This window comes from Balaenoptera physalus (assembly GCF_965194825.1).
Source record: "Balaenoptera physalus genome assembly, chromosome: 8".
Classification (NCBI taxonomy): Eukaryota; Metazoa; Chordata; class Mammalia; order Artiodactyla; family Balaenopteridae; genus Balaenoptera; species Balaenoptera physalus.
The window spans coordinates 110,258,963-110,277,418 of record NC_138887.1 but is presented as its reverse complement, the minus strand read 5'-3'; the positions used below and the strand labels follow the sequence as shown (position 1 = coordinate 110,277,418).

Here is an 18,456-nt window from a genome sequence, read left to right as displayed (position 1 = left end):
CGGATTCTCAACCACTGAGGCACCAGGGATGCGCTTCCCCTCCCATTTTCTTAATGACACCTTATTAAAGAGACTAAGCCAGTTGTCTTGTGGAAGGTTTCACATATTGGATGGGTCTTAATTCCCTGTGGTATCTTGCAACTTGCTGCTCTATCTCCTGAATTTCCTGTAAACTGGAAGTTAAGTCTAATGGCTTAACTACATTCAGGTTAAACATTTTTAGCAAGAATACCTCATAAGTGAAGCTGTGTACTTTATACTGTATCCCTTCAGAAGGTATGTAATGTCAGGCTACATTTTTGATTTGCTTTCCTTACTAATGTCACTTATCTGCTTTGCCTTCATTTATACCACTTTCTCATCACTGTTTTATTCTTAAATTTGCACGTCGATTGAATATGTTCAACATGTTGACAGTTTCCTTTAATAACTTCTTAAACTGGGCCATCAGTTTAGAATTTACCCCAGCTCCTGGGGCAGAAGCAAAGAAAATCAGGCTGACTGTCAACACAGCTGCCGAGCTTTGTGTGCTGGGGTCCTGCCTTCTCTCCTGGGACCCTGTGCTCCTTCCTCCCAGCACCAACCATACACTTCCTCTTCAAGATCTAGTCTCCTTGGGTGATGTTTTCTCTTTTTTCTTTTTAAATTTATTTATTTATTTATTTTTGGCTGTGTTGGGTCTTCGTTGCTGTGCACGGGCTTTCTCTAGTTGTGGCGAGCGGGGTCCACTCTTCGTTGTGGTGCGCGGGCTTCTCCTTGCAGTGGTTTCTCTTGTTGCGGAGCATGGGCTCTAGGTGCGCGGGCTTCAGTAGTTGCGGCAGGAGGGCTCAGTAGTTGTGCCTCTTGGGCTCTAGAGCACAGGCTCAGTAGTTGTGGCGCATGGGCTTGGTTGCTCCTCCACGGCATGTGGGATCTTCCTGGACCAGGGCTTGAACCAGTGTCCCCTGAACTGGCAGGCGGGTTCTTTTTTTTTTTTAACATCTTTATTGGAGTATAATTGCTTTACAATGGTGTGTTAGTTTCTGCTTTATAACAAAGCGAATCAGCTATACATATACATATATCCCCATATCTCCTCCCTCTTGCGTCTCCCTCCCTCCCACCCTCCTTTTCCCACCCCTCTAGGTGGTCACAAAGCACTGAGCTGATCTCCCTGTGCTATGTGGCTGCTTCCTACTAGCTATCTATTTTACATTTGGTAGTATATATAAGTCCATGCCACTCTCTCACTTCGTCCCCGCTTACCCTTCCCCCTCCCCGTGTCCTCAAGTCCATTCTCTATGTCTGCATCTTTATTCCTGTCCTGGCAGGTGGATTCTTAACCACTGTGTCACCAGGGAAGTCATGAACAGTGTTTTGAAGAAAAAGGAAGGAGAGGGAATACTGAGGAAGGGAATAGCAGACGTGGTCTTGGAGATAGACCAGTATTGGTAGTAGTGGGAAGCAGAGTTGTTAGGCTGGAGCAAACATTTCTTTTTAGAGAAATGAGGGTTTATGGACAAGTGGAGTGTTAAAAACAATCCACAGAGTGACTTCGATTTGATATGAAAATTAAGTAAGATGTATGGTAGGTACCAGAGTACCTGCAAAGGAGAAAGGCAGAGGGATCCCCACAGTCGTTGCCAACCAATGCTGACGTGGAGCTGGGTGTCTCTCCTCAAGATTTTTTTTTTTTAATTTTTTATTGGAGTATAGTTGATTTACATTGTTGTGTTAGTTTCAGGTGTACAGCAAAGTGAATCAGTTATACATATATATATATATATCCACTCTCTTTTTAGATTCTTTTCCCATATAGGCCATAACAGAGTACTGAGTAGAGTTCCCTGTGCTATACAGTAGGTTCTTATTAGTTATCTATTTTATATATAGTAGTGTGTATATGTCAATCCCAATCTCCTAATTTATCCCTCCCTCAGGATATTTTCTTTCTGAAATTCTCTTTCCCCTTTTTGTAATAATACTCTCCTAGTCTTCCCTCCTAACTTTCTAGGTGCTCTTCGGTCTTATTATTATTAATAAACAAGTAAAATAATTACTCATAATTATAGCTAATAGCTATATGGGTTACTATGTACTAAGAATTGTGACCTGCATTTTGTTATCTCATTTAATGCATCTAACTGTGTGAGGTAGATATTCTTATCACCCCTTAAAATGAGAAAACTAAAACCCAATAGTTAGTAAGTTGTCACAGAGATAGTAGATTGTGGAATTCAAACACATGCTCTTAATTACTAGGCATGGAGATTGTCACTAAAATTTTGGCATTATTCAGAGTTCCAGCCTTCATTCTTTTCTTCTCAAGGTCAAATCTTTGTGTTTACAATTTTCTAACCTTTCCTTACAGATTTGTATGCCTTATGGTGTTCTTATTCTTGCTGATTTTTTGATGTGCCTTTGAAACTAGCTGTGTTTCCAAACTGGAGACTCAACTAAGTGGACCAGGCAAAAATACACAGAAGTGATGCTAGTATCCTCACTGGATCCTATCAGGTGGTGCATGATTCTGATTTGTCCCATTACTGATGGCCCTTGATCGCTTGATTAAGATGGTGCTTGCCAGACTTCTCCACTGTAAAGTTACTTTAATTCTCTTTGTAATTAGTAAGAATTTTGTGGGGAGATACTTTGAAACTTTGTAAATATTCCAATCCTTTTCAAACTTTCAATTTATGTTATTTACATCTGTATGGTTTTCTATGTTATTCAATGTGTTTAAATACATTATTATTTTTTATTTTGTCCCAGATTTGGGACACAAGTTGGCCTGTGTCCTTTTGACATGCCCCATTATTCTTTGCATATGCCCTTTTTTTCTGGCACAATTAGGGGCTCTAGTCTCATCCTGTACTTCTCTTCTCCAGTCCTGGAATCAGCCGTTTTGCCAAGAAGAAAAATGAAGAGGAGAATGGTGTTTACAAGGCAAGATCTGGGCTAGATATACTCATCATTTTGTTGTGCCCCAGACCCTCTCAGTGGACAGAGTGTGCATGTACTTATATACCTATATTTATTTCTATAAATAGAAATAGATTGATACCTCCATTACCAGTTCACTACCGAAAGATTCATTCTAGTTTTCTTTCCATATTTGTAACCTGTTCCTCAACAGTGAGGAATTGGCTCCCATTTTCCTTAATATATTTACTTACTGGATCAATCCTCTTGTTCATAACCAATCTCCCATCACCACTGCTGCCTCCTCCTCTGCTTGGCTACCCTCCTCACTCCACCCATGGTGACATCCCAGGGCCAGGCGGCCCTTCCAGCATTGAGAACACCTCCTACCCAGCCACGTCCCTGTGTGGATACCCTTCTCACCCCAGCTCCAACATGATAGCTTTCACTGCCTGCCCTTCTGTGACAACACACATCCTCTACAGTGTACTTTTAAAAATACATGATCTCTTCTGCTTATGATAAAGCCTCTGTGAGGTAGTTAAGGAATATATTATCTATAATTTTTCTTTGAGGATATCTTCAAGGATCTAATTCAAGAGAAATGGAGTGACTTGCCCAAGGTCACACAGCTTCTACAAAGCAGGGTCTGAATGTAAGGCTCTTTTCACTACCTGAATCCAGGATGCCTCTAAACATATGCCAGAGTTACAGTAACTTTTCTCTTTTCACCAGTAGAAATATGTTTCGAACTCATTCCCTCTGTGGTCAACTCTGACCTCTAGGTGTTTCTTTTCCTGCAAAATATGTGACAAGCAATGGTGTGGTAGAAAAAGGACTGGTTGTAGAACCAAGACACTTAAAAACTTTAGCTCAAGCCCAGATCTGAGATTTTAGGCAAGTTAATTGCTTTCCTCAATTATAAAAAGGCTAGACTAGATCAGTGGTTCTCTGCCTGGACCTGAATGAGACGGGAGCTATAGGGATTTTACCAACGATAGAAATGCCTGCGAAATTTAGCTACAAATATCTGATTCCATAATTCCTATATATATGCATGTATATATATATAATTTTATTGAAGTATAGTTGATTTACAATGTTCTGTGATTCCATAATTCTTAACATCCCTTCCAATTCGCGTAATTATGATAACAAGGCAATCTATTTTTATTCGATATGTGTTAGCTGTTTTTATTCTTATCAATCTCATCTTTCATTCAAATATATTTTATTAGTGGCCTAATTATGTGCCAAGTACCGTATTATCTGGTTTTTGTAGTAGTCCCTTTCCGAGGTGTCACTGTCATTTAGAATTTTATCCTTATCTTCCAAACTGGTAACTTGAAAATATTCGCATCTAAGTCGTGTTGTTTATAAACATGCCGGGTTCCTCTCCGGTCCTTTCTCCACCCACATTTCAAGGCTGGTCCCTCTCGGCTCACAGCCATTAAATGAATTCCTCTTGGGAACAACCTCCTTCACCCACCAGTGGTTCCATCAACACTAATTTCCTGGCCGGTCGGTGGGAATTCGGGTGGGACGTTTTGGAAGTTTGAATGACTCCCCAGCACACTCCTGCCCCACAGCAGGGCATAACCTGCTCGCTGTGCTGTTAATCCTCGGCTCGGACCCACGGAGGTCGCGGGGCGGCTGCTAATTGATTTAAGATTCTCCCCGGGTCGGGAGGTGGCCCTGGCGGGGCTCTAATTTCCTCGGTTCGCAGACCCAGAGCACACACGCAGCGTGCGCCGCTTTTCACTGCGCAGGAACTTCCCCGGCCTCTGCGTTCACTCAGAAACGCCGGAGCCGGCTGCTCGCACGCGCCCGCTGTCCCCCTCCCGGGGCCGCGCTCCCCGCGCCACCGCGCGTGTCCTCAGGGAGCCTCTGCCTCCCTCCGCCTCCCCCGCCCCGCGTGCCCTTCAGCCTGTCCCTCCGCCGGGCTGACGCGAGAGGAGCGCGGCGCGCGCGCCGGCGGCAGGACGACGTGCGCGAGACGCACGGCCCCGCGCGGAGCGCCGGAAGGAGCCGGGCCGGGACCTCGCGCGTCGTGCGCGCGCCGCCGCCAGCCGCCCGCGGCCCCCTCCCCCCCACCCAGCGCCCGGCTGTGGCATCGCGCGCGCGCGCACTGAGGCACCGCCGCCGCCGCCGCCGCCGCCGCGGCTGCTGCTCCGGCTGCTGCAGGAGGCGGCGCTGGCTGGCGGCTGCGCTCGCTCCAGTCGGCAAGCGGAGCAGCGAGCGAGCGTGTGTGTGTTTTTTAAAGATGGCCGGAGCGGCGGCGGCGGTGGCCGCGGGAGCAGCAGCTGGAGCCGCCGCGGCAGCCGTGTCGGTAGCGGCTCCGGGCCGGGCCTCGGCGCCCCCACCGCCCCCGCCGGTGTACTGTGTGTGCCGGCAGCCGTACGACGTGAACCGCTTCATGATCGAGTGCGATATCTGCAAGGACTGGTTCCACGGCAGGTAAATAAGCCCCTTCCAGCCCCGCCGCCGCCGCCGGCCACCGGCCAACCGCCGCCTTCGCCGCTCCGGCCGCCCGCGCCGCCCTCCGCCCGGCCGCCGCACTGAGCGCCGAGGGGCCCCGGCGCCGAGCCCCCGGCCCGGGCAGCGGGGCGCGCGGGGCCCCGGGCTCGCCGGGCGCCGGGCGGGCTACGCGGGCTGGTGGGATCGCCCGGCCGGGCGAAGAGTCGCCACAACAAACGGGAACAAAGGGGACCAGCCGAGAAGTTGGCAGGGGGAGACCGGGGCGAGGGGACGCGTCCGGGGCAGGCGCCGGCGGAGGCGGCGGGCGGAGCGCCGGCCCGGCCCGCCGCCCCTCGCCGCACCCGCAGCCCGCCGCCGCCCCGCCCGCCCGGGGCTCCCGGCCCGGAGTCGCCGCCCGGCCAGCCGCCGTGCCCGGCCGGCCGTCGCGCCTTCCTTCCGGGCGGCGACCGGCTGGCCCCGGCCCGGGGTCTCCAGAAATTGCCCTCCTTCCCCCCGCCTCCGCCCGCGGGTCGCGGTCGCGCCCCCTTCCCCGGTCTTTATCAAACTTCCTCGGCCGCGGGGCGCTGAGACGGGGGCGTCGGTAGCGCCAGCCCGGCGGGGCTCCGCGGAGTAAACAGAGCAACAGATGAGGCACTCTCGGGGACTTGAAAGATGCCAGTCGGAAGTTCGGGCCGGGGGTCCCGGGCGGGGCGGCGGGGCGGCTCGGGTCGTGGCCTCCACCCGCCACCCGGGCGCAACCCGTCCCGGCGGGGGTGGAGCGGATGGAGTGGGCAGCGGGGCCCGAAGGGACAGCCTCTCGTCCCCAACCCCCCGCGTCGCCCCCGCGCCGCAGCCCAAACTTTACAAAGAGTGAAATTTCCTGTCGCCCGAGGGGCCGGCGACACCCGGGCGGCCCGGGGCTAGCGCCCGGGAGCCTGGTGCGGGCGAACTTTCGCCGGACGGTGGGGATTTCGGGTCGGGTGGCGGGGGCGGCGAGCGTCGCCCTCTGGCTCGGCCGCCGCCTGTGTTTCGGGTTTGACGTTTGTGAGAGCTTGGGCCGCCTCCGCCGCCGAGCCGCCGACTCGTGTGTTTTGTAATCAAAGTGTGAGGCTAATAAAGGGCGGCGCCACAGCCTCTTGACTCCGGCGTGGGAGGGATTCGCAGGCATTTAAACAAAGAAACTAGTTGAGGTTGGGCTCACAAAGTCCTTATTTGGGTCTTGTGGCAAAGCCTGCGGTCACTTTTAGGTGATGCAGGTTTCCCGAGCACCGTTTCATGTCGTATCTGGGCGAGAGTACGCTCGCGGGTAAGAGCAGATATGGTGACTGTGATTGTAGGAAGTGTCCTTTGATTGACAGCAGGACATTTAAATACAGCCTCCGCTCCCCCCCTCCCCAATTTTGCAGAAACGCTACACGACCAGGCCAGATGTCTTAGTCTCCCTCTACTGGACCTGGGAGAGAAAACCAGTTAAATTACAGCGTTCTTGTCAGTGTTTAGTGCTAGGTACAGTTGGTTTTATTTAATTTTCAGCTACAGCTAGTTTTCATCAGTTTTCAGGTTGCACAGTTCTGACAGCACAACAACAGAGGGGGGAAAAAAAACCCAACAAATTGTCACTGTAAAAGAAGGACAGCATCCTTATTTTGTATATCAGATAATCTTTTAATAGTCTGGTATATGCTGGGAATGTTATTGCAAATGTGCCGCTTTGTAATAAGAATAAATTATGTAAAGTGCTTTCTTTATTACTTGAAACCGATGTTTCGCCTATATTTTGATTGTATGTAAAACTGAAATATGAAGATACCAAGTTTTGCCAATTCTATTTCTACATCCTCTTTTCCCATCATAGGCAACCAGAATAGAGATTATCCAAAAATCTAGGTTACATATAGAATAAAACCCAAATCCCTGATGATTATGTAAATACTTATTTTTTTCAAAGAACTATTTTAGCTGCATAAGAAATTTGTCCCATGGTACAGTGTAGAGATTTGATGGGTTAATAAATTTTTGACTACAATTTTATTTATCTTAATTTAAGTAACACTATAACCGTGAAAAGCTGCAGGTAGTTTATGGAGAATTTTGTTAATATATTTAAATACAAATTCATAAATAGGAGGAGTTGAAGGGAGAATAAAGAGGCTGTGTGTGAAGGAGGGAGAGCAGGGCCAAAACAAGTATGGTCTCCTTTGTCACATAGATTTGTGTGACTTTATATCTGTGGAAGTGAATTTGAAAAGTGCTTTTTGAACCCAGGGCTTTTTTGACCAGCAATCCTTGATAAGTTAATGTGATTCAGATGTCAAAAGTTAGAAAATTTAGTGATAATGTCCTGCCATGCTTATTAGCAAGTTTAATTCTTAATGAAACATTGGTAATTTGGGGTCCATATGTTTTTCCTGTAATCGATATTTACTTTGTTTATTGTACCACAGAATGAATGCTTTGTTGAACACAGCAAAATGTTCCTTAGGTATTAATTATTAAACAACTGTCATTTGCTTATGTGAGAATTGGCCCCTAAAGTACCAAAGTACAACTTTAACCCCCATGCTCAGCTTTCCTTTGGTTTCCAGGGATGGTCCATCTGCAGAAGAGAAAGAGAGGGTAGGAGGGTGGATACAGAGAATTGTCTTTCCTGGATAACTTCTTGGTACTTTTATTTTTTTCGAGTAGAAGAATTTTTTAAACTCAAGGAGTCAGTAGATTTTGGTATAAATTTGGGTTAACTCTGCCTGGAGTTTCTGACATCTGGAAATCCGAAAAGTTTTTGCCCTAATTTATCGTGAGTGGGAAGGAAGATCCTCCCTTGATGCTTTTTAGCCAGGCATGAGGGCAGATGGAATCAGCTTCCTCCAGGTTTGAGGCTTTTGAACTTTGACTGCATCCTTGGTGTTCAGGAATTCCAGTCCCTCAGTCTGCCTAAGCCTTTTCTGTAAGTGAGAGGGGAAAAGAACATGTGCCCAGGGTACAACATATAATTGATACCTTAGGGGCAGCAAGCTGAGGAATTAACAGGATTTTCCTGGGCAGGTTCCTTCCAACCTAGAGATGGAGTTTTTCCTCTCTGAGTCCTTGGTGGAAGTAAGACAATGGAGATCTTTCTTGACAATGCCCTACCCCCTACTAATCTCTAGGATAGATGTCTTTCATAGAGCTTTTATATCATCCTATGCAAAATGGCATCATTGCCCTGATTCAGTTGTATTATAATGTCTTTTGTCTGTAAACACCTTTATTTATTAGTCTTGTTAGTCATATATTCATGTTGATTGGCAAAAGTAACATATTGTAGAAAAATTGAGAGGTATAGAAGAGAATCAAGAATATGAAATTACACGTCTTCCAGTGATTACCAGTATTTTAACATTTAAGGTATACATATGTATTTTTAAAAGTGAAACAAAACTAGGAATTTATTTATGCGTTCTACTGTTACCTATCATTCATTAATGTATACTTTTTCCTATATCTTTAATGTTCTTTGAGAAACATTTTCAGTGGCTGCATAGAGTTTAATTTCATGGAAGTACAATACATTTCAAAATCATTCTCCTCATGTTAGTTTTTTACTTTGTTTACTAGTTTTTCTTCTATTTCCTAATGATGGATGGTTGATTGACATCCTTCTGAATAAACCATTGTTGAGCATCTCTAATCATTTCCTTAGAATAAATCAAATGAGTTAATACATGTAAAACACTTAGAAGAAGATCTGGCCCATGTAAATACTCAGTAAGAAATTTCCTTGAAGTAGAGTTATTAGTCACAGGGCATAGATATTTTTAGACTTCTTGTGCCTATTGCCAGAATGTCTTTCAGAAAGGTTATTTCAGTTTATACTCTCACCTACTGCCTACTTGTGTTTCCCTGGATTCTCACTAAGGTATTATTAACCATTATCTCCCTCCCCCCGGCCCCCCCAAAAACCCCCAAACAAACAAAAATGTTGCCATTCTGCAGATACCAAAAGACATACCCATGAACCCAGAAGCCCATTCATGGCAGCACTATTCATATTATCCCCAAACTGGAGCAACTTAACTGTCATCAATAGTCGATTATATAAACTGTGGTATAATCATAAAGTGGAATGCTACTTAGCCATAAAGAAGGAATGCACTACTGTTGTATGCAACAACGTGGGTGAATCCCACGGATATAAGGTTGAACAAAAGAAGACCGACATGAAAGCATATACTGTTTGATTCTACTTATATGAAGTTCAAGTACAGGCATAATTGAGTAGAAGTCAGACTAGTATTGATACTCACCTCTCGGGGTATTTACTGAGAGGAGGCTCAAGGGAGCTTCTGAGGTGCAGGAAATGTTCTATATCTTGGTCTTGGGTTGTTGTTACATGAGTGTGTACAGATGGAAAAGTTCACTGAGCTGTATGGGCACTGAAGATTTTTTTAAAACTTTATTACACTTCAAACATTAAAAAGTTTAAAAAGTTAAAAATTTGCCACTTTAGTAGCTGACACATAGTATTTTGTAATTTTACTTCATTTCTTTTTCCGGACACAAGGGACTGCCTCTTGTGTTTTATCAAGTATGCTGTTGGCTTTGGCCCAGTTTGCAGTATGCCTGGCGCTGTTCTTGGTGCTAGGAATATAGCGATGAACAAAGTCCTTGCTATCCTGTAACTTACATTCTGTGGAGGTGGGGATGGTGGGGAAGTGGGACAGTTGAGTAAATATACATGGCAAAAGAATGCTAAGTGCTGTGAAGAAAAATTGAGTTAGGAGAAGAGAGAGGACTGGGGGGTGGTATAAGGCTGCTTTCATACGGTGTGATTATGGAAGGCTTTGCGAAGGAGCCATTTGAACACTAGAGAATTTTGGATTTCACTCAGAGCAAATAGTCAAATATTTTGAGTGGAGGAATAAACGATCTGACTTAACCTTTGAAAGGTTCACTCTGGCTGCTACATGGAGAAAATACTGGAGGGGGAGGCAAAGGTGACAGGCAGGTGAGTAAGAAAGCTATTGTGATAATCCAGGTGAGGGATGATTTTAAATGTTTGAGTGGTTTTGGTAATTTACAAATGTCCTATATTAATTTTCATTCCTGACGTTTGAATGAACGAAGAGCCTGGTTTATGGGGATAGAAGCATTTTACCTAGAATAATGCTACTGGCTAGGAGTTTCTCAGCTACTCACTCTTAGAGTCCCAGGAACTCAGCCGAACACTTAGTGAATGCTTTGCCAAGTTCTAGGCACTGTCTAACTGCGTTAGCTGTATTAATTAACTCATCTAACTCTCACTGTAACCTTGCTGGGTAAGTGTTATTATCATCTCCATTTTACAGATGAGGAATCTGAGGGTTGAGAGGTTGGTAACTTTCCCAGGGTTGCAGAGCTAGAAGGTCATAGAGCCAGACCTGATCTCTGTCTCTGTCGTGGGGTGGGGGTGGGGGAGGGGTGTGATGCAGGTAAAACAGATGTGCCAGAGCTCCAGAGAAATACATCTGTAAACATCTTCCTTTTTTCCCTTTATTAAAATTATTTTCTTTGGCGTAAATATGTTTACAATGATCATAACTGCCTTGGGAACAGAGTATGAAATCATTATTTGAAAAGTTTTATAATTAACTCTGTTTCATCCTTATTATAATGGATTTCTTATTGGAGCGTATTTTGATTTTTTTTAATGTTAAGGATGGGAATTATTTTTAAAATTTGTTTTATCTACGTTTCTGCTTAATGATCAAGTCTTTTAGTATTATAAACTTAATAGGTGAACATGTATCTCCCTGTAAGAGACAAAAAGTCCATTTATTGAGTTTCTCAACATCTTTTTTTGATGTGACAGTTTATCATAGGAGAATATATGAGTATTTTCTTCATATGTTTCACTTATGATAGTATTCTACATATATACTCAATTTTGCTATTTGAACTAAAATATGTTGTGAAATGGAGTCTTATCTCAGAATGCTTAGTGGCACTAACATATAGTTCTCTTATCAAGCTTTAAAACTTTTTAAACCATCAGTTTGGGGCAGATTTCTGCTTGGTATGCTGTCATATCCTGTGTACTTAGGTATGAAATTGAGTTGACTGATCACCTAAAGGGGATGAATGCCTTTATATTTGATGATCTGACATGGTGGGGCTCAAGAATAAGAACAGAACAGGAGTAAGTAAAGGAATTTGATTATAAAGCAAGCTTTGGTTGGTTTGAGCAGTTGAAACCCCACAATAATTTGCACAGTTTTTGAACAGTTGGTCAGTGCTGATGTTGCAGCTGCTACCAAGTGTCTAATTCTTTTTGGAAGTCACATTTTATTACTGTAGTGATTGCCTACTTACTTTTCCATTAATATTAATATTATACTTTTTCCATTAATTATGGTGTGAATAAATGGTAACATGATTTTTTTTTTAAATTAATTAATTAATTTATTTTTGGCTGTGTTGGATCTTTGTTGCTGTGCGTGGGCTTTCTCCAGTTGCGGCGAGCCGGGCTACTCTTCGTTGCAGTGGCAGGCTTCTCTTTGTGGTGGCTTCTCTTGTTGCGGAGCACGGGCTCTAGGCAGGTGGGCTTCAGTAGTTGTGGCTCACGGGCTCTAGAGCGCAGGCGCAGTAGTTGTGGCGCACGGGCTTAGTTGCTCCATGGCACGTGGGATCTTCCCAGACCAGGGCTTGAACCCGTGTCTCCTGCATTGGCAGGCAGATTCTCAACCACTGTGCCACCAGGGAAGTCCGACATATGATTTTTGTATGTATTTGTGTGAGCCCTGGTTCCTTTTATTGGAGAATGGTTGTTAGAAACCAAGGTCTGGCACTCGGTAGGCTCATTGCTTCTAGACGTTCTCAGTGGACAGAACTAGGAAATACTCTAATCACGCACATGCACACACACCTGTATTTGTGTTTATGTCTATTTGTACTAAAACCATAAAACTTTATAGTGATACCTTTGATTCTAATCTAACACCACAGGGTTCATTTTAAACTTCCCCATTTCCTTACTTTTGACTTTGTTGACTAACAGAAACGCAGCTCTCATTATCTACAGTATATTTATTTGTTCAATCCTAGTGTGTACATAAAGTACATAAAGTAGTTCTCAAATTGCTAACCCATACCCTTCTGAGAAACCCAGTTTGCTAAGTAGATTACAGTATTTGTGTGTAGGTTTTGTTTTGTTTTGTTTTTGTCTTTAGCCTTATAATATCTAGGCAGAAAACCGTTTTCTAAAGTTAACTTCTTTTCTTCTATTTTAGTGTGTTATTTATTTGTAATATAGTTCAGGTTTATTTGTTACTGTTTATGTTGCATTTTGGATTCCTCCTCTGTCCTGGTTGGTTTTAATTGTTGGTTTATATTTTGGGTATGTGGAACATTACTGTGGTTCTAAGAAGCCAGAAGTTACATGAAAAGGTATACTCAGAAGTGTCTTGCCCTCTTCACTCCTCCTACCCCTCCCGGTCCCCCATCTCCCCGATCCCCATGAGTAATCATTCTCTTTAGTTTCTGGTTTATCCTTTCTGTGTGGAGTTTTTTGTTCATTTTCCCACAAATGTGCAGATCCTTGTGTGTTTTCTTATATCTACTTTTTTTTATACTGTGTAGCATACGATAAATACTCTTCACTTTGCTTTTTTTTACTTGACGGTGTATACTGGATATCACTCCATGTCAGTTCATAGAGCTCTTCTTTATTCTTTTTAACAGCTGTATGGTACTCCTTTGTGTGCATGTACCCTGTTTTATTCATCCATTTTCTTGTGTATGGGTATTTAGGTTGTTTATCACATTTTATAGTTACAAACAATGCTGTAATGAATAACCTTGTGCATATGTATTTTCATATTAATGGAGGTATATCTTCAGGTTAGATTGCTAGAAGTGGGATTACTTGGTCAGAAGATTAAGTGCATTGTTTTGTCAGGATTACCAGATTTCCCTCCGGAATGGTTGGACTAGCTTTCATTCCCACCAGCAGTGTAGGAAAGTGCAGCTTTCTCCACATTCTTGTCATCAGGATGTGTTGTCATGTTTTTAATCTTTGCCAATCTGATAGGTGACAAATGGTATCCACGTTTTGATCTGCATAGCTCTAATTACAAATGAGTTTGAACAACTTTTCATGGGGCTGAGGGCCATTTTCCTTCCTTCTTTCTTTCTTTTCTTTTTTTTTTTTTTTTTTTTTTTTTTAGAATCATCTGTTTATATATTCTGAGAGCCCCTGCATGTGTTTGAGCAAGCATACCATGGGATGGTTAATGGAAACTAGTTGAATGTTAAGATTCACTTACTGGCATGGACATATATACACTACCAAATGTAAAATAGATAGCTAGTGGGAAGAAGCTGCATAGCACAGGGAGATCAACTCGGTGCCCTGTGACCACCTAGAGGGGTGGGATAGGGAGGATGGGAGGGAGATGCAAGAGGGAGGAGATATGGGAATATACGTATATGTATAGCTGATTCACTTTGCTATAAAGCAGAAACTAACACACCATTGTAAAGCAGTTATACTCCAATAAAGATGTTAAAAAAAAGAAGATTCGCTTACTGGGTTGGTTTGTCTTTCATCTCAATATTGCTAGCCACCATGATGGTTTTGACTTTAATTTCAATTTTTGTGGGTTTTTTGGAGAAAATTTCAAACATAAACAAATAAACAGGATAGTATAATAGGCTTCCAGATAACCATCACTCCACCTTAATGATTATCAATTCATTCATGACCAATCTTGTTTCATCTAACCCTGCCCCCATTTCCCTTGCACTTGGTGTTATTCTGAAGCGAACTGGTGATGTGTCATTATATCTGTGAGTATTTCAGCATGTATATCTATTAAGATAAGGCCCCTTTTAAGAAAAACTACAATACCTTTAAAACAACTAAAAATAATTGAAAATTGTGTAATATCAGTATTCAGTGTTCAAATTTTCAGTTGTATCATAAATGTCATAATATTTTTTAGTATTTTGGTGTAGTAAATGGTAAATACAGTAACTTTTGGTATTATAGTTTGAATCAAGGTCCAGATAAGGTCCACACATTATGATTAGTTGATGTGTCTCTTAACCTGTAGCAGTGGTTCTCAACTGGGTGCGATTTCGCCTCCCAGGGGACACTTGGCAATGTCTAGAGACATTTTTTATTTTGGCAGGGGGATGGGGTGGGGTTGTTCCTGGCGTGTCATAGGCAGAGGGCAGGGGTGCTGCTAAACGTCCTGCACAGAGCAGCTCCTACGAGAGAGGATTCTCTGATCCTAAATGTCAGTAGTGCTGCTGTTGGAAAACCCTCATCTGTAGATTTTCCTCATGTTTGTTTTTTTCCTTTGCAATTTATTTGTTGCAGAAAGTGGTTGTTTATCCTCTAAAGTATTTTCCACTTTCTGGATTTTGCTTATTACATCCTTGCAGTATCTTTCAACATGTTCCTCTCTTTCCTGTAAATTGGTAGTTGGAGCTAGATAAGCTTGATCAGATTCAGGTTTTTCCCGCCAAGAATATTTTGTAAGTGGGTGGTGTCGTCTTCTATCAGGAGGCATGAAATGTCTGGTTGTTTCTCTTTTTGTCATGTTTGCTGCCATTGATCAGTGCCAGTATCCATTCATTCATTCATTAGCAGTTGCAAAATGATATTTTAATTATAAAATTTCTTCTTCATTTGTTAGCTGGAATACTTCTATAAAGAGAAAACTTTCCTTCGTCTACTCCTTTGGTTACCATTTGTATAGGAGAGGTAGATTTAAACGCTTGATTCGGGCTTCCCTGCTGGCACAGTGATTAAGAATCCGCTTGCCAATGCAGGGGACGTGGGTTTGAGCCCTGGTCCGGGAAGATCTCACATGCCGTGGAGCAACTAAACCGGTGTGCCACAACTACTGAGCCTGCGCTCTAGAGGCTGTGAGCCACAACTACTGAACCCGCATGCCACAACTGCTGAAGCCCGCATGCCTGGAGCCTGTGCTCTGCAACAAGAGAAGCCACCGCAATGAGAAGCCCGCGCAACACGACGAGGAGAGAGGTCACCGCAACTAGAGAAAGCCCGTGCGCAGCAACGAAGACCCAACGCAGCCAAAAATAAAATAAATTAATTTAAAAAATAATGATAATAAGATGGGGGAATTCCCTAAAAATAAAAAAAAAGCTTGATTCGTTCCCTTCATCACTAGTTTTGAAATTCATTGGCTCATTAGCATCCTCTATTGGTTATTAAAGGAAAAATTCAGTGTATAATATTTATTAGCTTTAAGCAATATGAAGTAAAATGGTGAATTTTAAAAAAGGTCCGTGTCTCCTTTGACCACATAACTTGTAATTAAAAAACAAAAACAAACCCCCAAAAATCTGGTGAGAAATTCAAGCAATATAGAAGGATAAAAAAGTGAAAAGTGAGACATTCACAGAAAGACAGACAAGATGAAAAGGCAGAGGGCTATATACCAGATGAAGGAACAAGATAAAACCCCAGAAAAACAACTAAATGAAGTGGAGATAGGCAACCTTCCAGAAAAAGAATTCAGAATAATGATAGTGAAGATGTCCAGGACCTCGGAATAAGAATGGAGACAAAGATTGAGAAGATGCAAGAAATGTTTAACAAAGAGAAAAATTAAAGAACAAGCAAACAGATGAACAATACAATAACTGAAATGAAAACTACACTAGAAGGAATCAATAGCAGAATAACTGAGGCAGAAGAACGGATAAGTGACCTGGAAGACAGAATGGTGGAATTCACTGCTGCGGAACAGACTAAAGAAAAAAGAATGAAAAGAAATGAAGACAGCCTAAGAGACCTCTGGGACAACATTAAACGCAACAACATTCGCATTACAGGGGTCCCAGAAGGAGAAGAGAGAGAGAAAGGACCAGATAAAATATTTGAAGAGATTATAGTCGAAAACTTCCCTAACATGGGAAAGGAAATAGCCACCCAAGTCCAGGAAGCGCAGCAAGTCCCATACAGGATAAACCCAAGGAGAAACACGCCGAGACACACAGTAATCAAATTGGCAAAAATTAAAGACAGAGAAAAATTATTGAAAGCAGCAAGGGCAGAACGACAAATAACATACAAGGGAACTCCCATAAGGTTAACAGCTGATTTCTCAGCAGAAACTCTACAAGCCAGAAGGGGGTGGCATGATACACTTAAAGTGATGAAAGGGAAGAACCTACAACCAAGATTACTCTACCCGGCAAGGATATCATTCAGATTGGATGGAGAAATCAAAAGCTTTACAGACAAGCAAAAGCTAAGAGAATTCAGCACCACCAAACCAGCTCTACAACAAATGCTAAAGGAACTTCTCTAAGTGGGAAACACAAGAGAAGAAAAGGACCTACAAAAACAAACCCAAAACAATTAAGAAAATGGTCATAGGAACATACATATCGATAATTACCTTAAACGTGAATGGATTAAATGCTCCAACCAAAAGACACAAGCTGGCTGAATGGATACAAAAACAAGACCCATATATATGCTGTCTACAAGAGACCCACTTCAGACCTAGGGACACATACAGACTGAAAGTGAGGGGATGGAAAAAGATATTCCATGCAAATGGAAATCAAAAGAAAGCTGGAGTAGCTATACTCATATCAGATAAAATAGACTTTAAAATAAAGAATGTTACAAGAGACAAGGAAGGACACTACATAATGATCCAGGGATCAATCCAAGAAGAAGGTATAACAATTATAAATATATATGCACCCAACAGAGGAGCACCTCAATACATAAGGCAACTGCTAACAGCTATAAAAGAGGAAATCGACAGTAACACAATAATAGTGGGGGACTTTAACAGCCCACTTACACCAATGGACAGATCATCCAAAATGAAAATAAATAAGGAAACAGAAGCTTTAAATGACACAATAGACCAGGTAGATTTAATTGATATTTATAGGACATTCCATCCAAAAACAGCAGATTACACTTTCTTCTCAAGTGCGCACGGAACATTCTCCAGGATAGATCACATCTTGGGTCACAAATCAAGCCTCAGTAAATTTAAGAAAATTGAAATCATATCAAGCATCTTTTCTGACCACAACGCTATGAGATTAGAAATGAATTACAGGGAAAAAAACATAAAAAACACAAACACATGGAAGCTAAACAGTACGTTACTAAATAACCAAGAGATCACTGAAGAAATCAAAGAGGAAATCAGAAAATACCTAGAGACATATGACAATGAAAACACGATGATCCAAAACCTATGGGATGCAGCAAAAGCAGTTCTAAGAGGGAAGTTTATAGCTATACAAGCCTACCTAAAGAAACAAGAAAAATCTCAAGTAAACAATCTAACCTTACACCTAAAGGAACTAGAGAAAGAAGAACAAACAAAACCCAAAGTTAGCAGAAGGAAAGAAATCATAAAGATCAGAGCAGAAATAAATGAAATAGAAACAAAGAAAACAATAGCAAAGATCAATAAAACTAAAAGCTGGTTCTTTGAGAAGATAAACAAAATTGATAAGCCATTAGCCAGACTCATCAAGAAAAAGAGGGAGAGGACTCAAATCAATAAAATCAGAAATGAAAAAGGAGAAGTTACAACAGACACCACAGAAATACAAAGCATCCTAAGAGACTACTACAAGCAACTCTATGCCAATAAAATGGACAACCTGGAAGAAATGGACAAATTCTTAGAAAGGTAGAACCTTCCAAGACTGAAACAGAAAATATGAACAGACCAATCACAAGGAATGAAATTGAAACTGTGATTAAAAATATTCCAACAAACAAAAGTCCAGGACCAGATGGCTTCACAAGTGAATTCTATCAAACATTTAGAGAAGAGCTAACACCCATCCTTCTGAAACTCTTCCAAAAAATAGCAGAGGAAGGAACACTCCCAAACTCATTCTATGAGGCCACCATCACCCTGATACCAAAACCAGACAAAGATACTACAAAAAAAGAAAATTACAGACCAATATCACTGATGAATATAGATGCAAAAATCCTCAACAAAACACTAGCAAACAGAATCCAACAACACATTAAAAGGATCATACACCACGATCAAGTGGGATTTATCCCAGGGATGCAAGGATTCTTCAGTATATGCAAATCAATCAATGTGATAC

At 42.6% G+C, this 18,456-nt stretch overlaps 1 protein-coding gene across 3 annotated transcripts in view; it reads left to right on the top strand.

Moving 5' to 3' along the window:
• The first annotated feature begins 5,056 nt into the window (after positions 1 to 5,056).
• KDM7A (lysine demethylase 7A) overlaps positions 5,057 to 18,456 on the top strand; it is a 79,518-nt gene continuing 66,118 nt past the window's right edge. For 2 of the 3 annotated variants that reach the window (XM_082472901.1, XM_082472902.1), the window contains exon 1: positions 5,057 to 5,358. In XM_082472901.1, the coding sequence (XP_082329027.1) occupies positions 5,165 to 5,358 (194 nt within the window). In that variant the 5' untranslated portion in view covers positions 5,057 to 5,164. The remainder of the gene's footprint in view (positions 5,359 to 18,456) is intronic. The other variant, XM_082472900.1, reaches the window with a different exon arrangement.